The 25,618-nt window shown below is 35.2% G+C and overlaps 1 protein-coding gene across 1 annotated transcript in view; it reads right to left on the bottom strand.

Moving 5' to 3' along the window:
• Positions 1 to 25,618, bottom strand: part of DCC (DCC netrin 1 receptor) — a 1,185,086-nt gene that overhangs the window by 229,339 nt on the left and 930,129 nt on the right. Inside the window, 1 exon segment of the mRNA XM_036823865.1 lies at positions 3,539 to 3,680. Coding sequence (XP_036679760.1) covers positions 3,539 to 3,680 — 142 coding nt within the window.

Here is a 25,618-nt window from a genome sequence, read left to right as displayed (position 1 = left end):
TATTTTAGAGGAATAAAGATATAGGGCTGAATTGTTTATTTTTGGATAACTAAAGTTTCATTGGAGGGTATAATTCAAAATGATTGTCCTTGAGAGGAAAAGTAATGAAAGGTGTCTAGTGAGTAGAATACTGTATACTTGGAACATCCAAATATAGCCTTTCCTGGAAATATGGTCTTAACAGATATAATTAGCTTAGGACCTTGAGATGGAATCATCCTGGATTACTATAGAGTCTATGCCCAACGAATGGTGTCTTTATAAGAAGAAGACAGATGTAGAGACACACAGAGGAAGTGATACAGAGATGGAGGCAGAGATCTGAGAGATGCATCTATAAGCTGAGGAATGTCAAGGACTGCCAGCAACCATCAGATATTAGAAGACAAATATGGGACATTTTCTCTCAGAGTCTCCAGAAGAAAACAATCCTACAGACACCTTAATTTCAGACTTCTGGTTTCTCCTGAACTGAAAAAAAAAAAAAAATCTGTTCTTTTAAGTCACCACATTTGTGGTAATTTGTTATGACCCCCCTAGGACTAATATAGCATCTTTGATAGTAAAGAGGCTAAAACTTGCTGCTGTATATAGTTATCTTTTTAAACAATTTTGCTTTTCGTCGAAAGAAAATCCTAAAATTTGTATATTTAGGGAGTCAAAATTTTGGCGTGATTATATTAAGCTGAATGTGTTAAATTCCATTTGGCAAAAAACCCATATATAGTAAACAATTCATATCAGTAAGGTCATTCTTCATTTATTTTCTTGACCAGTCCCTTCTTAGCTGTTCAATGGGCATACAGTTAAAGTCAGTGGTAGGAAATCTTCAATTTTGGTAATCAAAAGTTACAATATAACATCAGAGTCTTGACATTTTATTTGTTTTTCACTGTACATATGCAGTTAAAATGCATATTTCATTGTTACAAAAGTAAGCAATAATCACTATTAATATTTTGATATTTAGAACATATTATTCTAAATATTTTCTTATGAATTTTTTGGTTTATAAATATGGACTCATGCTTAATACTGATTTAAAACTGAGTTATTCACTTAACATGCTTTAAATATTTAACATGTAATTTAATATGTTTACATTACAGTATTCTCAATAGATATACAGTATCCCTTGATATGATCGTGTCTGAATTTTCTAGTTAACTGCCTATAGTTAGATACTTAGGGTCTTTTTTTTCCTTGTTATTTGCTATTAAAGTAATGGTGCAATGAACATGTTTTTAGTTTAAAACTTTGCAAAAAAAATATGTCTGCCGAATTGGAACAAACTCCTAGAAGTTGGAAACTTGAATCATACATTTATGAAGACACACACATACACACACATACATCTGTATATAACACAAATCTCCACATTGCTTTCCAGAAAGATTCTAGAAACTTTCTGTCCCACAAGTAGTATATGAGTTTCTTTTGTACACTTTCCAAAACAGTGTATCATCATTCATTTTTATCTTTATTACTTTAATCAAAGGAAAATGCTAACTCACTTTTGTTTTAATTTGCATTTCTCTGCTAATGAGATTGAACATTTTATTATGCTTGTTGGCTAATTATAGTTCTGTAAATTGAATATCCAGTCCTTAGTTTTTCTTTTGGAATGCTCATATTTTAATTAATTATTTTATAAAAAAGAAGTTTATTTTATATTTTTAATATTTTTCATTTGAGAAGGAAAAGCAATGATTAAAAAAAGTTTCAGGGCTTCAAATGCCAATATCTATTAAAATACAAGGTTTGGATTAAATTATTCTTAGAGCCTCTTCTTCTATTCAAATATTAACTCTTAGGAATTATACTAAAATTTTTAAAGCAAGATTTTTCAGTTTTGGTGATTTATTTTAAAGTAAACTATGTACATGTTGTACCAAATATTCCAGTGAGCAAATATGCCTCACTTCAATTATTTTTACCTTCTTCCCATCATTTTATCCAGGAAAAAGACAGGATCTTGGCTTTCCTTAAGCTTTTTAAATGGAATGGTATACTTCCGCTTAGATTCAACAATGTCTTCCTAGGAGATTTTGTCCAGATATAAAACAAGTAATGTGATTTTTGGTAATCTATTTTGGAAGCACTCTCACAATCACATTAACATTTTATAGGCATAAGAGGCAAAACCTAAAGGGAAAAACCAGGTTTCTATCAAGTCTCATATTGTAGGCTGAGCAAGTAGCTTAAATTGTGTGTGTGTTTTATGATTTCAGATGGAAATTTACTGAGTACCTCATATAGAGAAAGGAATAAATAAGGAGTTACTTTCCTTTATTCTCATCTGTGATGATAGTTTACTTTATCCATTTTCTGTAAGTTATGATTTTTAATTTGCATGTTGTCATGCACCCAGTTTATGTGCCATGACACATACGCTCAACTTGACCCACCAATTTTTGCCATGAGCCACTGCTATATGCTTTGCTTTCCAAACCCTTAGTTCATGCTCTCTTTGGTACTATACAGCCCCAAGTGCTGCTGCTACCCTAGACCAAGCCATCACCACATAAAGTGCTGAGGACAAGGAGAGAATTCCATGTTTGTGCATTTACCAGAAGTGCTGGCTTCCCAGGGGGCTGGCAGGAGGTACAAAACGGTTAACAACCTGTTGGTGGGCTTACTTTGACCAATGATAGACAAGAGAGAAACTGCTCATGCTTCCTATCCAGCCATCCTCTGTGGGCCACAGTAGTTCAATTAGCTTCTCTAGTGATACCCTACCAAGGCCAAGCAAGCTCTGGGTTTGTTCTAAACTTGGGGCGAGCTCAATAATATGTCATCATTATTTGATTCATTTTCCTCCCTGGCTCATTTTCCTTGTTCCCTCACTCTTGCTTTCCTGGGCTTGCACCCCAAATGCATTAACTTGAAAGCCTGACTCAGTCTCTGTTTTCCAGGAACTGGACTGACATGTATTAATGGTTCCAATAGTTAAAGGAAATATATGATTATTAATCTTATAAAATAAAAAAAAAAATATCTAAGTACTACGTGGAAACTAGGTCCAGTTTTCAGAGAGAATTTTGACCCACTATGAGTTCCACCAACATTGCTACGTAAGTGAATTTACTTTTTTATTTATGGAAAGTAGAGTAATTGTTCTCTTTATTCCCCAAACTACCCCCTCTCCATTTTCCAACCTCATTCTCACTCCTGGAGTTTGAGGGAACGGGGCTCAAAATGACTTAAACTTGGAACCATTTGATTATACGACTTTTAAAATTTATTAAACAGTTAAAAATTATTTGACAACAGAAGTTGTTGAACCAGTAATACTAAGAAACTAATATGGATAAAAATTCAATGATACGTTTATTAAGATGATGATCCAGAAGCAAAATATGTAGTGAAAGCATTACAGGGAATATCAAGTTAAAAATATAAAGGCTATTCTCGTTCAGACCAGTACATGCCATTTACCAGGGAAAAAATGGTAAGTTTCTTACCAGCAAAAAATATTTTATTGCTGAGGCATTTAATTCATCAAAACCTTCCAAGACCACACCATGTGAACACTGACCTGTGAACAGGTACCAGAGGTTGTTTGGCTCCAGTGTTTCCATCTCACCCCTGCGGGTCGTCTTTCTGTGTCGAATTTTATAGCCGGTAATAAATCCATTTTGTGTTCCTGGTGGAGGAGGCAGCCAGCTTACTTTGATACTCTGTAAAATAATAGATGTAAATTAAAAGATTGGAGAAAGGAAGGACAACAGGATAGGGTCAAAGAAATGACACAAACATAAGTGCAAATAAGGCAGAGATGCAAGAAGTGTTAGGGATTACCCCTTAGAACCAAATTAAATCCATTCTTACAACTGTATGTCTGATTTTGACAAATTTACACAATTCATTTGGTTGATTGCATGCATTATCATCTCTCCTTCATAAATGCCACTAAAATGACAGTAAAATATTCGAAATGGTATAAACCCATAAGGAATAGACAATAGGACTCTAGTGGATGAGAGAGGTTAACAAATTTTTTGAAGGTGCAAATGAGGAAAAGTGTGACTGAGCCAAAGGAGAGAGATGAAACCTAAATACCTCCTTAAGAGATACTAATGAAAACAAGGTGATTGGCATGACCAAATTCAGGGAAGACTAGAAATTGTTACTTCCTAAATACCTTACAAAGCAGGACAGTTATGTTTCTGAGACAGAAGATGGATTGAAAGTCCTACCACATTCTGCAAAACCAGTCTCTTAACACTCCCTGATCTTGGAGTAGCTGGAAGCTTCATTCTCCAGGGATATTGAAACAGAAGCCACAGATTCAGGGACACCAGGCACAGGAGAGAATAGAGATGAGGGCAAGGGTTGTTAAGTCAATGACATAAGACACTCAAGTCTTCTTCCTTCATCTGATACCCAGAGCAATGGCAACCAGGTGTACACTTCCCAGCCAGAATATCAGATAATTGTTCTCTAGACAAAATTTAAAAGAATAAGAGAAAAGAACAGATAGGTTCTTGATCAATCCCCCAACAGTGAGGATCCCACTTTATAACCCCCACTCATGCACTAGAGTTTGCACTTCATAATCACCTTTTTAGTACTGCATTTTTATGTAAACTGGTAATTTAAGACTATCAGACATTGAAAACAAAGCCTTTGGCATAACATACAGAGAGAAAAACACATAAGAGCATAACGGCACTTGAAGGAAACAGCATTAGTGTAAGGAAAAAGGATCCAAAGAACTGTCATTAATACCCTAATAATCAAAGAGAAGATACTGCATCCATAAATAGGATAAAATACAAGAAAAAGAAAAGATTTTTAAAAAGCTTATGACATTTATAATTTGGTTGCACAAATTAAATATTCAATAGATAGATTAGAAGATAAATTAATAGACACCTTCTAAAATTCACTGGGGAAAAAAGATAATCAAAGGAAATTGGAGAGAAAAGATAAGAAATCAGAGGTTTAGTCCATAATTTCTGACACCCAAATAGTAAGATGAGAGAATGAAGGAACAGGAAAAATAAAAGGGAGTAAATTAGAAAAAACAAAACAAACCAAAACAAAAAACAAAAAAATCCTCCTCCCCAATAAAAACTTTGCAGAACTGGAAGACTTGAGAGCCCATTCTGAAAGGGATTATGGAATATCTAACATAATAAATGAAAAGAACCACATTAAAGCATATTATGTGAAACACTAGAGCCTCATGGGGGAGGGAAGATCCAAAAGCTTCCAGAATGAAGAAAAAAAAAAAAAAAAGAAGAAGAAAAAGGGTACATAAAACATTATCAGGAATAAGAATAGCATCAGATTTCTCATAAACATTTAATGTTTGAAAACATTTAAACCTAGAATTCCATGTCAAGCCAAATAAATTATGATGTATGAGGAAACTATCACACAAGCGTAAGAACATACACTTGCATAAGTATAAGTATAGGGATATTTCAGATATGAGTGGCCTCAAAGATATCCATCTGTGTACCCTTTATCAGGAGGTTAATGATGGTATGCTCCAGGAAAATGAGAGTGCAAACTAAGAAAGAAAAAGATTTGAAATCCAACAGAGATCCAAATCAGAAAGAGAAATATGGAATTCTCAGAAGATAGTGAGGAAAATAGCAATATGATATAAGATTGGATTTGATAAGACACCAGACTCGAAAAAGTACATACTGCATAATTCCATTGATATGAGAAATTCAAGAATAGATAAAACTAATCTACAGTAATACAAATCAGAAAAGTAGTTGCCTATGGCAACTTCACTGGAGGATTGATTGGATATGGATACAAAGAGACTTTTTGGGGTAATAAGTCTGCATCTTAGTTCATGTCTGTTACATGGGTGGATACAATTGTCAAAACACATTGCTATGGGCTGAATTTTGGCCCCTGCCCTCCAAAACCCCAAATTCATATATTGATATCCTAATCCCCAGTACTTCAGAATGTGATTGAGGGCTTTAAAATAGGCAATGAAGGTTAGATGAGGTCATTAGTGTGGGCGCTAATCCAATATGACTGGTATCATTATAAGAAAAGGAGATTAGAACAGACACACACTGAGGAAGACCATGTGAAGACAGTGGAGGAAGACAGCCATCTATAAGTCAAGGAGAGAGAACTCAGAAGAAACAACTCTGCCAACACCTTGATCTTGGACTTCTAGCCTTCAGAACTGTGAGAGAATAAATACCTGTGGTTTAAGCCACCCAGTCTGTGGAATTTGTTATGACAGCCTTAACAAGCTGATACACTCGTGGAACTGAACACTTGAGATTTCTACATTTCACTTCAATTATTGGGTTGGCCAAATTTTAAGTAAAAATAAGACATTTTTTCATTTTCACCAAAAACTTTATTGAACAATGTATTCATTAACTGAACGAACTTTTGGACCAACCTAATAATTACACGTTGACCAAAGAAAAAGAATGAATAGAAGGAAAATGAGCAAGAAGAGAAGGAAGGGAAAAGGAAGAAGATTGGGGGAGGGAAATGGGATGGATGTGTGCCAGAGTGCTGCATCCTGACATAACAATAGGTCAGTAAATGATTTGTAAAACTGGTGAATTAGAGTTAGGGAATTAAGGGACATTGAAAGCACATTACTGAGAAACATAAAGGTACATTCCAGAAAAGAAATAACAACTAAAAGTGATGGATATGGGAGTCCAAAGGGAATGAGAACAGTTTTGGAGAGGGACAGGTTTTTTGGTTTTTTTTAAAATTAATTAATTAATTTATTTTTGGCTGTGTTGGGTCTTTGTTTCTGTGCGAGGGTTTTCTCTAGTTGTGGCAAGCGGGGGCCACTCTTCATCACGGTGCGCGGGCCTCTCACTATCGCGGCCTCTCTTGTTGCGGAGCACAGGCTCCAGACGTGCAGGCTCAGTAATTGTGGCTTACGGGCCTAGCTGCTCCGCTGCATGTGGGATCTTCCCAGACCAGGGCTTGAACCTGTGTCCCCTGCATTGGCAGGCAGATTCTCAACCACTGCGCCACCAGGGAAGCCCGACAGGTTTTTGTTATAAGCCTAATTGGTACTATTTAACTTAAAAAAATATATACATGAATAATACTTTGATGAAATTTTACATTCATTTTTTAAAAATAAACACACAGAGTTGTTCTTTTGAGAACAATTGAGAAATAAATGACTGTCAGAAAGAGGCTGAACACAATGTCAAGGAATGGACTTCTTCTGAGCTCTTAGCCCACAACCCAAGGCCACTTTGACATTGTTTCAATTATGTGGGTGTAGCAGAGGCAGAGCAGTGTTCTCCAGGGAGACGGGGTTTTGAGACCCTTCTTCCAGATCTGCTACAAATTAGCTAGCTCTCTACAAATGACTAAATTTCTGTAAAAGGATTTAAGAAATCATCTAAAGGCACAGTTATTTGCTCAGCGTTTAAAAAAATTTCAAAGAATGTGCCAACTCTAGTCAGTTCTCATCATTTGCAGTAGTTATATTCTGTAAAGGCACTGCAAACACTGAATTTGGGAATATTGTAATATTGTTCCTAGGGAAAATACAGGTTTAGGTTCTTGTGAGACTTTGGTCACAACATTTTTGTCAACTCATCAATACATCACCTTGTTTTATACATGTTCCTGTTTAAAGGCACCTTACTTAATATCATCGTTGATTCATTAACATTGAACTCATGGCCAACTGTACTATAATGCATGTCTGAATGGACTTTATTTAATATATGTATTTCTCCTTAAGGTACATCACGGTTTTTTTGCACTTAGGAACACGAGACAACACTTGAGCTCTACACTTGGGGACCATTTTAGACAGCAAAATCGCCAACAGAAAGCAAAAAAAAAGGGGGGGGGCAAAAAAATGTGGTATTTTGGGCATTTATTTGACCACAAAAGGGACACTTGGTTACAATATGAGAACTGAAACAAGAAAACAGAGCATCTCCTTGTTCAGCCTCAGCTGGGAACATGTGTTCCTGGAGACTCAAAGTTTTCACTGTTCCACATGTGCACAAGTCTGCAAATGACTGTAAAGATACTGTGGGTATTGATTTTGGGATACAAATAAATTTTAGCAGGTAGGTGAATTTGCACATATAGACTCTACAAATAGTAAGGATCAAATATAATTATATAATAAATATAGTTTAATAATTTTAAAGGAACTTAGCTAAATAAAATTAATCTGATTATTTAAGTTGTTAGAATATACTTGAAAGAATATGGCACTACTGAGATCATTTACTTCACCCCCATTGCCCTTTAAATGTGAGAAGCTAAGTACCACTCTTATTAATACTTGTTAATGCTTTTTTTTGCATTTACTCTAGACCTGGAAATGGTCTAGGCACCGCACATATCTATGTGAGCTATGATTTTATCCTCACAGTGACCCAGTGAGTTAAGTCTGTCTTTATGCCCTCTGTACAATCATGTCAATGGGGACATAGAATGGTTAAGTAACTTGAAACCATGTGGCAGTAAGTGATAGAGGCAGGACATGAACTGAGATAATTCCAGTTTGAAGCTGGCATTCTTTACTATTTAATGTTGCCTCTCATGGGAGTTCCAAAGGCTGAGAGTCTAATTCATTCAGTTATTTTTCATTCAAAATATATTAACTATATCTCTGCTGTGTTGCAAGCACTGTCTTTGGGACTATGGAAACACTCAAATGAATCATGATAGTACATTCATTCTGGCTGAGGAAACAGAGACATAAACTCATAATGAAAACAAACTGCTAAATGCTAGAATAGATAATCCCAGAAAATACAATGGAAATATAATAGAGGGAGAGATTAATTCTGTGTCATGTGATCAAAAAAGACTTGACAAGGAGCCCATCCTTCAAGTGTGAATAGGACTTCAAGGAGGGGATAGATAAGATATTTAAGACAGAGTAAATATCAAGAGCAAGTTCAAGGTGTCATGACAGTGTAGAGCCTCTTTAAGTAAAGGTCAAGTAATTGCTACAGTGGCTACAGTAAATGGGACACATAGGACAACGTAATGCAAAGGCAGATGGAAAAAAAAATCAGTATTTTTAGGCCATGCTAAGGAAACATATGGTTAGATCAATGTGCTCATTTAAGAAAGACAAACTAATGAATAAAATAACAATACATTGTACTTGGCACCCAAAGAATGCACAGCCTTAAATACGCATGCACCCACACGCACGCACACATACATACACCTCATCTCCCCCCTCCACACATGCACATACATGCATATGCGTGGCACACATGCACATACATGCACATGCGTGGATGTGTTCTTTGCTCTTAAGTGTTTAGACACTAGTAAAGAAAACCAGATTGAATGACTACCTTATATTTATACTCCACTACACATCTTATTTTTAGTTTTCAATGCTTCAAGATAGTCATGGCTGATATTTTCACCATTTTACAATTTTATAAAGGAGGTAATTGAGGTACAGAGTTAAATGAATAGGCAGAAGTCACCTTGTATCATCACAGGGCGATTATCAGACTACTGAGTCAAAGGTCCTTTTTATTATTTCATACTAAAATAAATAATCATAGAGCAACTACTTGGAAATTCTGTTCACTTAAATTCTCCTATCAAAATATTCTTAAAACTGAATTTAAGTAATTAGTTTTTAATACATCCAATAGGCCTTCCCATTAGTAGTCCTTGGCAAATCAAGAAGGGTAGTTTTCTAAGGACTACAAGCTTGTTTTTTTAAAGACAAATTTAAATTTAAACAGAAAATTTAAAGAAAAATGAAGGTCTTAGACCAAGAGGCAAAACCTTATGAGTTAATGCTTTGCTATAACTTTGCTGAGTGACCTCTCATGTCTTATAAATGACCTCAATCTCAATGCACATATTGAAAATGGGAGAATAATTGTGCTTAGTACGTCTACCAAATGATTGTAAATCACTTGATAAGCCTGGAGATTTTAATTATATTAATGATTACATGAACAATACTTAGTTTTTGACAGATAATAATTTTTCTTTATCATATTTGAGGACTTCCAGTGATTGCATAAATTATTCCCACATGACCAATACCAATATCAATGCCTGGCAGCAATTAATGAGTAGAATCAGGTATATGCTCTGCATGCCTGGAGGTGAACCCCTCAATGGTTATTATTCATCTTTGGAAGTAATTTCATCATTTTTATTCATCTTCATATGTGGGTAGCAGCTAAGTTTATTAGCATCTTTTATGCTTTCTGATTGATTTCAAGCAATCAGAAGCAGATTGCAAAGATCAAATAGATTCTGTGCAGGTTCTTCTGCAGATGATATGGCAGGATGTCCCAAATTATATTGTACTTTGAAATTAAATGAAAGTGTTCAGTAACTTTTTCTTATTCAGTGGTATAATGTATCTTATTTTCTCTATGAGATTTGTACTGTCAGTGCTCAGTGGCTCAGATTTTATTGCCCATCCCCTCACCAAGCCACCTAAAGCTGTCACAACCTAGTCTTCATGGGCAAGCCTGGTAATGATTTTTATTAAAAATACTTAACACGTGTCCTTGACTTTTGAAAAATCAATTCTAGTAGCTGTGACTTGACTTTTGGCCCTTTTATTACTTGAGAGTGAGAAAGTAATCCTTTTCCAGTGTTGCAGTGTTTTATCTTGAATCAAGGATTAATTTCATTTTTTTTTCAGATTTGGCAAAAAAGAACTGCAAAACTTAACTTCTCCAAATCCCTCCATCCCCTCTTTGGTTACCACAAAAATGAATTTGTTTAAAAACAAGCATGGTGGAGAGCAGTTAGGTTTATCGAGAAAGGATCTCGTTGGCCATTATTTCCTAACTGTCTGAGATAACACTATCCAATTTGGTGATGTGGTGTTATCCTTCTCATGGGCTACATTAATCCACTCCTTAATTCTTCCTTCATTCTAGATGTGCATAAATAGTAACTAAGAAAACAGAAAAAAACATTGATAAGCTCACTACCCCACCCTCATTTTTTTTTCAGAAGCCACGTTTCATAAACTTCTGTTTTCAGTTCCACATATCACATTGCACACTTACATCTTGCCTTATTTTCTCTAGGGTGAATTGCAGGGGAAGACCAGCCCCTCTTAAAACATCCAGTTACCATAGTAGAGAGTCTTTCTTTTTTTTTTTTTTCCCCAATTGAGTATTTCTTGAGGATCTGCTTAGGGGGTCAACAACAAAAAGACACATTGTAAACCAAAGTTAATACAAGATTTCAGTCATCACATGCCTATTTCATGAAGAACACTGTACAAGGGTGGGTATACAATGATGGATAAGACAAATTGACAGTTCTTGAGGATCTCAGTCTGATGAAGATTGGACAAGGAGTCTGGCCTCAAGGTGGGTCTGGCTAAGAGCAGAGATGGATCAAGAGCTCTATTTCTTGGAATGGGTGTGATACACCAAGGATGATAAAAAGGCTACAAAGCAAGAATTTCTGCTGAGACTTTGAAAGGTCTAAGTGACAAGTTTGGAATAAGGCCTTAATCACCAGGATACAGTCTAGATTTGGGCTGATAATGAATATCTTTTAGAGTTTTGAGAAGAGGAGTCATATTGATTGAGGACATATATTTTGACACCATACAATCCCTAAGCAGCTGATAATGTATTATAATTTTTAAGAGTAAAGTACCATTACTCTTGTTTTACATAAGAGATTAAGAAGCTTGCCTAAGGTCTTATAACTAAAGCATGACAAAGCCAGGATTTGAACTCCGTTCTATATTAAGTCCAAACCCAGAGCTTCCGAGCATTATATTGGAGTGCCTTCAGCAAAGCTGTGGTCTCAGAGTCTCCTGGCAGTCCACCATCTACCTTTTTTAATAGATTTAATGCCCTAAAAGAGCCTTCCCCCACCCCCCCAGCGGTTTTACCTAGATAGCATTCCCATAGAAGGGAATTGGAGGGCACCATTTGAAACAAGATCGTTCGTTGCAGCAAATAAGAATACCTTGGTTGAAACACAGCAGAAATCTAAGGATCTTGACACTTAACTGAAAGTCAGTTTTGGACTCTGCCCCTTATTTCTCTTCTGTATGTATGGGAACTTGTTGAATCTCATGTGAACTTCCTTGAAGAATGAAATATGCTTTCAGTACTCATGAGGCTCTACAGATTTTATTAAAAAGAGCCCATCAGCACTTCTGAAAAACCTGTTTTCATTGTGTCCCCCACGCATCCCCTTATTTACATTCCCTCTGCCACTGCCCTAATTCAGAACATAATTTACCATCGCCCAGAATACAGCCATAACTAAGTAACTGATCCTCATGCCTCCAGTGTCACACTGCTCACACCCATGTCAGTCATTTTCCTTACCAGTGAAGGAGCCACTAAAGCTCTCTGAGCCCAAGTTTTCTCATATGCATTATGAACTAATAACAGGGCCAACCTCAAAGACTTGTGGTGCAGATTAAGAAAGTCAGTGTAAACACATTTAGAAGTTCCATCAGAGTGCTGGTGCACAATAATCATGCAGTAAATTATAAATATCAATACTTTAAGGGAGGAAAGAGGAAAAGAAAAAGAGACGGCAAGAGAGCAAGAGATTAAGAGATAAAGAAGCAGAGAATAAAGAAAGGCAAAAGGAAACAAGGGAAGGAAGGAGAATCAAGAAATACCACGTACCGTAACAATGCTTAGAATGTGGACTGCTTATTTGTGTGCTGACTCAACAATTTTTCTTCTGGAAATCAAAAGGGGCACTGAGAGGGATAAATTACCTAGCAACACTTTTTAAACTCCTTTTTTTCTTCCATGAATATTTATTGAGAAATTTACTCTGCAAAATATTAGTCAAATTTCTTGTTGTAGCCAATAGAACTTTTAGGTGTGGGTGGTAGAGACCTTGAAAAAGGGTGGAGACTAAAGGAAGGCAGAAAAGTGAAGAGAAGCAATATCTATTTTTGGAGGTAGACTTGACAGCACTTGGTGATTTATCGACTGTCAAGTGTAAAGGAGGAAAAGTCATCAAGAATGACTCCTAGGTTTCTGGCATAAGCAACTTGGTAGATGATAATGCATTTACTGTGATAAGGTTGTTTGAAAAATAATCTACTTTCAAAAAGAGTTCACTGGACCTGCTGGTAGCATCAATAATGACAACTCACAGAGGATGTAGAAACAAAGGCTATCCATATTGATAATATTCTAGATAATATTGCGAAAGGCATTTTTCTAATTTTATCGTTTAGAGAAAATCATATCTTAATAATATCAAAATTATATAATAACATTTAATATTTAACCTTTGATATGTATCCAAATACTTGGAGAATATTTCAATCGATGCTGAAAATGTCTAATTGAGTTTCAAACTGGATTAGAAATTAATTAATAAAACAGTATTTTAAGCTCTATTATGTACATAATTGTGTGAACAATTTCCACAAAAAGTTTTGTTTTTTGTAAACCTATATACTTGATGGCTCTAACCAAGTATGGGTTTGATAAAATGTCAATAAGGTATTATAAAGGTGTATAAATTTTTTTTCCTGCAGTTATATACTATTCTTGCAGATCTGACGTGTTTTTACTTTACTATCATAAAAACTCCATCTCTTGTGATAAGCAAAGTGAGAAATTTGGGTAGCATACTATAATTGACATTCTTGAGTTCATGTAGGCAACTGTTTTCCAAAATGACCTAAAGCCGTGTAAGAAAATACTTTGTGTGACACATTTCCAGAGTGAAGTCTGCCAGTACCACATAAAGTTTAATATCTGTGCAATAATAAAAGTATGGTTATATACAAATTGAGTAATACTTGATTTTAAATAAAATTTTATGAACATGTCTTAAATTCAGGCAAGAACATTGCTTTGTTTTATTGAAAAAGGAAAGCTAACCTGTTGTGATCTTATAAAATGACTCTGAAATAATACAAACATTTTTTCATCAATAGGTTTATTTAGTTGTAAAATAGTCTACCCTTTATCTCTGCTCTGGTGGCTCCTACTCCTCACACCTAGTGCCAGTGGGACTGCTATCTTGAAATTAAGCTCTACTTGAACTACTTTGGAAAATTCCTGTCCCTGATTATGTAATATGCTAAGCCACACTGGGACAAATTTCTCAGGTTGCTCAACTTCAAATAAAATACTGCAAATTCACTTTGATTTGGGTCCCAGTTTTAGTAACAAGGTTTCTCTGGTGGGGATGTTGCCATGTTTTTTGTGAATGTTCCTTTGCCTTGTTAATCTGCTTGGTTCATCCAAGACCTCCAAGGCATCCTAGACTGTGTCCTCCAGCGGATAGTGTCTCCTTTGTGAATTTGTCAGAGGTTGGCAGACTTTCCTGACAATATTTACTTGCCTCTCTGAATCTAGGCATGTTATCTGCTTTCATACTCTCAACTGCCCAAACCCACTGGCCTTGTGATTCACCACCTGAAGTGCGTCATCAGCCCTTTCTGACACCACCCATCAGGGACAACTGTCATCTACCTTTCTGTTTCTCTGGATACTGTGACCATTCTTCCTGAAGGAACATCCCTAATCACCTTACTTACTCCTGTTTAGGGACACAACCCTCCTGACAATGGCCCTTAATGCCATACCCATTCATCCCACAGATCTGTCTTCTTCAGGGGTATATAATGGGCACATTCACAAACTATAAGAAAGGTCATCTGGAAAATGCTCCATTTAGTATAAGTTCCATTTTTGTATTTCTTAGCTAAGGTAATCTGGGCTATATTTAAATTGATGCTGGGAAACTGACATGCCACCACTTTACTCCTTTCATCAAATTCTGAGAGCTCAACTTTCACAAGCCCAAGGAAAAAAGGGGAAGCTTGTGACTTACTTAACCTACTTCATTTTAGAAGCACAGGGGCCTTGAACCAGTAAATTAAGGTCAAATATGTTTCCAAATCTTCACTGTGAGATCCTCAATCCATCACTGTCTAAGAAGACAAAGGGTAGCCCATGTATACTGACAATGTAGCAGTCTGGTAGGCTAGTATGTTGCATACTTGTAAAGTAACTTTTAAAAAATATTTCTTCAGTTATTTAAATAGGAGGCTTAGAGTTCTATTAGGAGAAGAGTGGACAATAGCTTACGGTGGTGTGGAGAGTGTTTTTGAGAGGTGTGGCTAGTTCAACACTGGTCCCAAACTTGCATGCCCATTCTGTACAATAAACACTGGTCATCTCTTTAAGACTTGACTCCAAATGTTAAATAAAGCTCAAATATCAGGCACAGGTACATGGAACTATACTGGGATCTCCTTAATTCTTATAGCTAGTGCTTAGAAAATCTTATTTGATGTTCTGTCTAGCATGCAGTTTTGAATTGCTGTTTAGAGAAAGAGAGAATAGTGTTCTGCAAATAAAAGATATTCAAGAAATATAACAAGATGGATGACAGGAAGTATCCTGTTCCACCCTCAGCTTTTCACTAATTTGCTAAGGGACATTAGGAGTTGTTACCTAACTGCACCAATTGACATAAGAGGGCCTTCCCTATCTACCACCTAGTTGTTGAGAGGTGATCAATGAGAAAGGGCTTAGAAACTTGAAAACACTGCAAAATTCAAAGTTTTACTCTTATTTAAAATTTTTAAGTTTATAATTATACTTATTACTAGCAATAGTAGTGGTAGAATGTACACCTGTTTTGAATTACACAAAAGGGCATTGAAAACTGAGCAAATTTTCAAAGAACTGAGTCATCAGGTCACTTTGGACAAACATGATTAGGTATTGAAGACATAAAAACAAACAAATGAATGAATGGTTCTCAATGAGTCTGAGTTATCTCCAAAAGCACTTCAACTGATCACAGCAACTAGATTACATTTCCCTGGGAAACAACTTTCTTTGCCACTTGAAAACCATTCAGTGGTGAAGAGGTGATTGCTTTATGTTGATTTTATCATATTCTGATGAGTGGCCCACAGAAACAGTGCTTTCTCCATTATTACCAAACCCTTGTTGGAGTTGATTCTCAGGCATGTAACTATGTATGGTCTCAATTACTGAAAGCAAAATAAAGAAAAATCAATCGTTCCTGTAGGCCAACTAAATAAAATTAACCAAATACTCCTAAACCAACCAACAAATCACCCACAAATGTAAAATAGAGTCCAGCCTAAAGAAAAACGAAGGGAAAAAAAAGAGGTAGAATTACTGTGTACCTAGCATCTTCTTTTTGTGAACTCCTGAATTTAAAATAGCATTTTTTTCATGTTATAATTTGCTATGTATACCCTAGTAGCCAGGCCTGTTCTCTTTTAGGTCCTAGAAATTGGGAATGTAATTTCTAGGCAGTATGCACATTTCCACAAAATTCCATTACAATAAAGCAATTTGATTGTTCCCTAGAGTTCATGATAAAGCGATCTTATGAGTAATACATTTCAAAATTTGTCAGTATCAATAGTCTTTATTCTCCAGTCTTAAGTCATTCCCTGGAAGTGAGCTGGATGTTTAGGGAGGTTCATTAACTCTTTCATATCGCTAAATCCTTTCTCACACTATTCATGTCTACTCAATAAAGCTACTAAAAGCAATAAAATAGCCTTGATACAGGAACTAGAGTTCTGAAAACCAGAACACAAATACATCAGGGGAGTTATGTGTAAAATTATACCCTTGAAAGGTACAAGAAAATAGACCAATATATAACTTAAGGCAGAAAATACAGTGCTCACTTATTTCCCATTCTTTTTTTGTTTGAGAATATAGAAACCAGGATACTATTTGAGCAGTAAGTTGAATGGGGTAACTTCAGGAAAATTGATTTCATCAGATATTTAAGCACCCTGAGCCAAAGAGATAAGAGTTTAAGTACTGATTTGAGCCTTATGAAAATTCTTTCACGTATGAGATAAAATGCATTTATCAAGAATCACCAGTTGGAATTCAGGGTATTGCAATAATGCACTCATGCTAAAATGATCATGATATACTAACTTGGTCTGGAAATAATGAAACTTAGTTTAAATGTTGTACATTGCTCAATAAAAGAATAAAAACCATAATTTTTACAACACCATGATTTTTAGAGTAATAAAACCAGAACCTCTAAAATTATTGTCGCAAAAACAATTTCCATCTAATGTATGATGGAAGAAATATGATTGCAAATCAGTCTCACCCTGTATAGAACAAGCCTTTTTTGCTTTTACACATATCAAAGTTTAGACATGTCCAATATTTAGGGATAAACAGTTGAGTCTATATTAAATAAGGAAATAAAACCTTAGTATGAAACATTTTTTTAAAATGCAGACGCAGCTATTTAACAGAGGCATATATTCAAGCACACTGTCAAATTAGGCCCTAAGTAATTAATCTCTGAAACCAGCAGGCTTTCCATCTCAGAGCAGCCATCTCAAAGACATGACTTACCATGTAATTACATGGGACATTACAATGTACTTATGAGGTCATTTGTTACAATGTACAGTAATTACAGAGTACTTACATAGCTATTTATGTCTCATAAAATTAAGTGAGACTAAATATTTTAATTGTGTTGGAGAAATAAGGGAAAATATTTGAGTTCCACATGTCAGGTGAGATTATAGGTCAGATTCACGTAACTCATATTAACAGCTGGTTGTCTCCAGAATCACAGGTGTTCTGTGGTGCTTTCTTATTGGAAATGAAGGTTTGAGAAATATTCCTTCCAAGGATGAAGTAAGTGGAACTGTTCTCAATTGTAGTCTTCAGGTAATACCAGAAGACAGGTCAATAATATAATTTGCTATTTACAGTTTACACCCAAACCATTAATGTCCAGGTGTCAATAGAGTTGCCAGACTAAAAACAATGAGATACACAATGTTTTCATAAATGACACACCACACCACTAGATAGAATAATAGCAGTCCTTATGTTTTTCACTTCTGCTACTTTCAATAAATAATAGCATTTGCTTGGATTTTCAGATCCCTTCTTCTCAAATACACAGCCTAAACCATTCTCACTTTTTAAAAGAGAGAACTCTTTGAGTTAAGATTTCCAAGTTGTGTTTTTTCCAAGTTTCTTTTCCTTATCTCATTCTGTACTTGAAAATTCTTAGGTAGCCTAACGGGTGAATTATGGCAGCAGAAAGAAGAGGTTTCTGTGCTTGTTACATCTGAAACATCACTGAGATATGAATAATGAGGAGAGCTGATTTAAAAAATTAAAATTAAAAATCTTTTTGGATTGTTAATGATCTATTTTCTTTGGATTAATGCCTAAAGTAAATCTTACTATTATTTACATACATTACTATATCAATTTATTCATTAAACATCCTGATTGCCTGCTGTGTTCCAGGCCTGGTGCACAAGGGCATATTCACCTAAAACATTTTCCTTGAAGAGCATGGTCCTTTCCAGAGATAGATTCTATGATGATGTTGATAGATTGGCCTTACTAAATCTACTAAGCTAAACAGACATACCATACTATGGTCTCTTTTTCAGAAAATAAATTCTGGCTTTATATTCAGAGTTTATGCCTTAAAATTAGAATGGTCATTATTTGATGGATCATGAAATCATCTTACCCAGACTTCGCTAACTCTTGCTAAGCTGCCTCCCATTCACGTGATTCAATGATTGGAAACTACGAGACAATGTTTTGTTATGATGGTTCAGACAGAATTCTCCTTTCTATGCTTTAGACTGTTTTGAGAATTTCAACAATCATTTTTCCAAAGGAATAAATGTCAACTCTTTTTTGTCATGCAGATATTCTAACCACCAAATTGCTATAAATATGTGAGCTAATTAATTACTGTAAAGGCTGATCAGCAGGTTGACAGTGATATCGACCACAGCCTCCTGACAAAACAGGGATTCTATCAGTGTTTAATGACTGCTACACTCCTATATAATGGTCCCCAAATTTGCCAAATTCGGATACTCAGGACCCACAGAACCATCTGCAGAATGTTTCCTGTTAATATGCAAATAAACCAATTAAAATTCATTGACTCATTCAACAGCCAGTCAGGTCAATTCTGATCCACTGTACCAATTTTATTTATACATGAAGAAAGTGCAGGTCCATTTTCCACTAAAGTTCAGAGAAGCTACTCAGAGAGTTGTTGAGAACATAGTCTCAATAACTCATTCCAATTTAAGACCAGTAAGAGGTAGTTTACTTTTGAAAGAAATTATGGGTAACTATCAATACTTCAATCAGTATTTCAATTAGATATGCAATCGTTATGTGTATAATTGATTAACAATTAACAGCACCTGTAGCTGGCTATAATTTTAATTACTCATTACATTATGGCTGATTAGTTAAAATGATGTCTGCCTGAGTACTACTGGATTATAAAGAAAATGATAAAACAATTCCAGAATAATTAGTCTATTAAAATTGGGATTAAGGCAAATTCAATAAAATATTTCTAAAAATTTTTTATTTTAAACAATGTTAATAGATTTTCCTTAAGTTATACAACATGGAGAGAAGCTGACCAATGATCATTTCAATGTAATTAGTCTGCCATTTTCCTGGAAGATGAGGAAGTAGTTCAGAATAAGCCATTGTCCATCAGAACAATAGGCATGAGAAAGGAGATCCTAGGTAACAATAGAGTCCCATTTCTAATCTGCTTTATAAATATGCATGTTTTAGAAATGGAAAGGATTTTTGATATTTTATCACAAATACGACAGTCTGGTAAATAGTCATTTACATAAGAGATATTAAGTTGCCTTTTTAGGCACAATGTGAACCTGAATAATGGTTTCAAATACAGTTTTGTAAAAGAGAGAAAATTAGTTTTTAACTACAATACCTTAAAACTAGGCCATAGTAGCAAAACATTCTGGTGTGCAAACTAGTATGTGTTTTCATTTAGGTATTCCGAGACGAGTTTGTAGTAAATTAGGTACTAGTATTAGAACCAATAATTCTTACAAATTAAAAAATATATATTCTGCACAGTTTCATATATTACAACATATTTTTTTGAGGATTTAGGACCTCACACAATTGATTGAGGCATGAGATAAAGTAACTTTTTTACAATGATTTTTGGTATAAATGAAATATTGTACAAATGACTGATATTTACTTCTGTTTGAAACTCTTCATTATAAAAATATTCAAACAAATACATATTTAGAATAGTATAAGACACCACTTCACAATCACCAAGATAGCTATGATCAAAAGACAATAACAACACTGTGAGGATGTGGAGGAATTAGAACCTTCATACACTGCTGGGAAGAATGTAAACTGGTGCAGCTGCTTTGAAAAATAGTCTATCAATTCCTCAAAAGACTAAAAATAGAATTAAATATGAACCAGTGATTTCTTCCTAGGTATTCTCAAATAGAATTGAACACATATATTCACACAAAAACTTATATACAAATGTTCATAACAGCATTATTCATAATAGTGAAAAACAGTGGAAACAACTCAAATGCCCACCATCTGATGAATGGATAAATAAAATGTGGCATGTGCATACAATGGAATATTATTTGACCATGAAAACGAATGAAGTATGGATACATGCTATAGCATGGATGAATATTGAAAATATTATGCTAATTGAAAGAAGTCACTCTCAAAAGATGACACAGTGTATAGTTCCATTTATGCAAAATATGCAGAACAGGGAAACTGTAGAGACAGAAAGCAGACTAGAGATTTTTTTTGGCTGATGCAGGGACAGTGTAAGAGGAAAATGAAGGGTAACTGCTAAAGTATACAGATTTTTTTTAGGGGAGATAAAATAATAAAATTAATTGTGGTGATGGCTTCAACTTTATTTTATTTTATCTTTTTAATTTTTAAATTTTATTTTATTAATTTTTTTAAAAAGCACGTCCTTATTAGTCATCAATTTTATACACAACAGTGTACACATGTCAATTCCAATCGCCCAATTCATCACACCACCATCCCCACCCCACTGTGGCTTTCCCCCTTGGTGTCCATATGTTTGTTCTCTACATCTGTGTCTCAACTTCTGCCCTGCAAACCGGTTCATCTGTACCATTTTTTTAGGTTCCACATACATGCATTAATATACGATATTTGTTTTTCTCTTTCTGACTTACTTCACTCTGTATGACAGTCTCTAGTTCCATCCACGTCTCAACAAATGACCCAATTGCATTCCTTTTCATGGCTGAGTAATATTCCATTGTATATATGTGCCACATCTTCTTTATCCATTCATCTGTCGATGGGCATTTAGGTTGCTTCTATGACCTGGCTATTGTAAATAGTGCTGCAATGAACACTGGGGTGCATGTGTCTTTCTGAATTATGGTTTTCTCTAGGTATATGCCCAGAAGTGGGATTGCTGGATCAAATGGTAACTCTATTTTTAGTTTTTTAAGGAACCTCCATACTGTTCTCCAGAGTGGCTGTATCAATTTACATTCCCACCAACAGTGCAGGAGGGTTCCCTTTTCTCCACATCCTCTCCAGCATTTGATTTTTGTAGATTTTCTGATGATGCCCATTCTAACTGGTGTGAGGTGATACCTCATTGTAGTTTTGATTTGCATTTCTCTAATAATTAGTGATGTTGAGCATCTTTTCATGTGCTTCTTGGCCATCTGTATGTCTTCTTTGCAGAAATGTCTATTTAAGTCTTCTGCCCATTTTTGGATTGGGTTGTTTGTTTCTTTAATATTGAGCAACATGAGCTGTTTATATATTTTGGAGATTAATCCTTTGTCCATTGATTTGTCTGCAAATATTTTCTCCCATTCTGAGGGTTGTCTTTTCATCTCGTTTATGGTTTCCTTTGCTGTGCAAAAGCTTTGAAGTTTCATTAGGTCACATTTGTTTATTTTTGTTTTTATTTCCATTACTCTAGGAGGTGGATCAAAAAAGATCTTGCTGTGATTTATGTCAAAGAGTGTTCTTCCTATGTTTTCCTCTAAGAGTTTTATAGTGTCCAGTCTCACATTTAGGTGTTGAATCCATTTTGAGTTTATTTTTGTGTATGGTGTTAGGGAGTGTTCTAATTTCATTCTTTTACATGTAGCTGTCCAGTTTTCCCAGCACCACTTATTGAAGAGACTGTCTTTTCTCCATTGTATATCTTTGCCTCCTTTGTCATAGATTAGTTGACCATAGGTGCATGGGTTTATCTCTGGGCTTTCTATCTTGTTCTATTGATCTATGTTTCTGTTTTTGTGCCAGTAAGATATTGTCTTGATTACAGTAGCTTTGTAGTATAGTCTGAAGTCAGGGAGTCTGATTCCTCCAGCTCCGTTTTTTTTCCTCAAGACTGCTTTGGCTATTCGGGGTCTTTTGTGTCACCATACAAATTTTAAGATTTTTTGTTCTAGTTCTGTAAAAAATGCCATTGGTAATTTGATAGGGATTGCACTGAATCTGTAGATTGCTTTGGGTAGTAGAGTCATTTTCACAATATTGATTCTTCCAATCCAAGAACATAGTGTATCTCTCCATCTGTTGGTATCACCTTTAATTTCTTTCATCAGTGTCATATAGTTTTCTGCATACAGGTCTTTTGCCTCCCTAGGTAGGTTTATTCCTAGGTATTTTATTCTTCTTGTTGCAATGGTAAATGGGAGTGATTCCTTAATTTCTCATTCAGAGTTTTCATCATTAGTGTATAGGAATGCAAGAGATTTCTGTGAATTAATTTTGCATCCTGCAACTTTACCAAATTCATTGATTAGCTCTAGTAGTTTTCTGGTGGCATTTTTAGGATTCTCTTTGTATAGTATCATGTCATCTGCAAACAGTGACAGTTTTACTTCTGCTTTTCCAATTTTTATTCTTTTATTTCTTTTTCTTCTCTGATTGCTGTGGCTAGGACTTCCAAAACTATTTTGAATAATAGTGATGAGAGTGGACTTCCTTGTCTTGTTCCTGATCTTAGAGGAAATGTTTCCAGGTTTTCACCATTGAGAATGATGTTTGCTGTGGGTTTGTCGTATATGGCCTTTATTATGTTGAGGTAGTTCCCTCTATGCCCACTTTCTGGAGAGTGTTTATCATAAATGGGTGTTGAATTTTGTCAAAAGCTTTTTCTGCATCTATTGAGATAATCATATGGTTTTTTTTCTTCAATTTGTTAATATGGTGTATTACATTGATTTATTTGCATATATTGAAGAATCCTTGCATCCCTGGGATAAATCCCACTTGATCATGGTGTATGATCCTTTTAATGTGCTGTTGGATTCTGTGTGCTAGTATTTTGTTGAGGATTTTTGCATCTATATTCATCAGTGATATTGGTCTGTAATTTTCTTTTTTTGTAGTATTGTTGTCTGGTTTTGGTATCAGGGTGATGGTGGCCTCATAGAATGAGTTTGGGAGTGTTCCTTCCTCTGTAATTTTCTGGAATTGTTTGAGAAGGATGAGTGTTAGCTCTTCTCTAAATGTTTGATAGAATTCACCTGTGAAGCCATCTGGTCCTGGACTTTTGTTTGTTGGAAGATTTTAAATCACAGTTTCAATTTCATTACTTGTGATTGGTCTGTTCATATTTTCTGTTTCTTCTTGGTTCAGTCTTGGAAGGTTATACCTTTCTAAGAATTTGTCCATTTCTTCCAGGTTGTCCAACTTATTGGCATAGAGTTTCTTGTAGTAGTCTCTTAGGATGCTTTGTGTTTCTGTGGTGTCTGTTGTAACTTCTCCATTTTCATTTCTAATTTTATTGATTTGAGTCCTCTCCCTCTTTTTCTTGATCAGTCTGCCTAATGGTTTATCAATTTTGTTTATCTTCTTAAAGAACCAGCTTTTAGTTTTATTGATCTTTGTTATTGTTTTCTTTGTTTCTATTTCATTTATTTCTGCTCTGATCTTGATGATTTCTTTCCTTCTGTTAACTTTGGGTTTTGTTTGTTCTTCTTTCTCTAGTTCCTTTAGGTGTAAGTTTAGATTGTTTCTTTGAGATTTTTCTTGTTTCTTGAGGTAGGCTTGTATAGCTATAAACTTCCCTCTTAGAACTGCTTTCGCTGCATCCCATAGGTTTTGGATCATCGTGTTTTCATTGCCATTTGTCTCTAGGTATTTTTTGATTTCCTCTTTGATTTCTTCAGTGATCTCTTGGTTATTTAGTAACGTATTGTTTAGCCTCCATGTGTTTGTGTTTCTTTACGTTTTTTTCCTTGTAATTGATTTCTAATCTCATAGCGTTGTGGTCAGAAAAGATGCTTGATATGATTTCAATTTTCTTAAATTTACTGAGGCTTGATTTGTGACCCAAGATGTGATCTATCCTGGAGAATGTTCCCTGCACACTTGAGAAGAACGTGTAATCTGCTGTTTTAGGATGGAATGTCCTATAAATATCAATTAAATCTATCTGGTCTATTGTGTCATTTAAAGCTTCTGTTTCTTTATTTATTTTCATTTTGGATGATCTGTCCTTTGGTGCAAGTGAGGTGTTAAAGTCCCCCACTATTTTGTGTTACTGTCAATTTCCTCTTTTATAGCTGTTAGAAGTTGCCTTATGTATTGAGGTTCCCCTATGTTGGGTGTATATATATTTATAATTGTTATATCTTCTTCTTGGATTGATCCCTTGATTATTAGGTAGTGTCCTTCCTTGTCTCTTGTAACATTCTTTATTTTAAAGTCCAGTTTATCTGATATGAGTATTGCTACTCCAGCTTTCTTTTGATTTCTCTTTGCATGGAATATCTTTTTCCATCCCCTCACTTTCAGTCTGTATGTGTCCCTATGTCTGAAGTGGGTCTCTTTTAGACAGCATATATATGGGTCTTGTTTTTGTATCCATTCAGCAAGCCTGTTTCTTTTGGTTGGAGCATTTAATCCATTCACGTTTAAGGTAATTATCGCTATGTATGTTCCTATGACCATTTTCTTAATTGTTTTGGGTTTGTTTTTGTAGGTCCTTTTCTGCTCTTGTCTTTCCCACTTAGAGAAGTCCCTTTAGCATTTGTTGTAGAGCTGCTTTGGTGGTGCTGAATTCTCTTAGCTTTTGCTTGTCTGTAAATCTTTTGATTTCTCCATTGAATCTGAATGTCATCCTTGCTGGGTAGAGTAATCTTGGTTGTAGGTTCTTTGCTTTCATCACCTTAAGTATTTTATGCCACTCCCTTCTGGCTTGGAGAGTTTCTGCTAAGAAATCAGCTGTTAACCTTATGGGAGTTCCCTTGAATATTATTTGTCATTTTTCCCTTGCTGCTTTCAATAATTTTTCTTTGTCTTTAATTTTTGCCAATTTGATTACTATGTGTCTTGGCCTGTTTCTCGTTGGGTTTATCCTGTATGGAACTTGCTGTGCTTCCTGGACTTGGGTGGCTATTTCCTTTCTCATGTTAGGGAAGTTTTCGACTATAATCTCTTCAAATATTTTCTAGTGTCCTTTCTCTCTCTTTTCTCCTTCTGGGACCCCTATAATGCGAATGTTGTTGTGTTTAATGTTGTCCCAGAGGTCTCTTAGGCTGTCTTTATTTCTTTTCATTCTTTTTTCTTTATTCTGTTCCGCAGCAGTGAATTCCACCATTCTGCCTTCCAGGTCACTTATCTGTTCTTCTGCCTCAGTTATTCTGCTATAGATTCCTTGTAGTGTATTTTTCAGGTCAGTTATTGTATTGTTCATCTCTGTTTGTTTGTTCTTTAATTCTTCTAGATCTTTGTTAAACATTTCTTGCATCTTCTCCATTTTTGCCTCTATTCTTTTTCTAAGCTCCTGGATCATC

This window comes from Balaenoptera musculus, chromosome 14 (genome assembly GCF_009873245.2).
Source record: "Balaenoptera musculus isolate JJ_BM4_2016_0621 chromosome 14, mBalMus1.pri.v3, whole genome shotgun sequence".
In the NCBI taxonomy this organism is placed as follows: domain Eukaryota; kingdom Metazoa; phylum Chordata; class Mammalia; order Artiodactyla; family Balaenopteridae; genus Balaenoptera; species Balaenoptera musculus.
The sequence above is the reverse complement of the archived record's forward strand: the minus strand, read 5'-3'. Positions and strand labels throughout refer to the sequence as shown.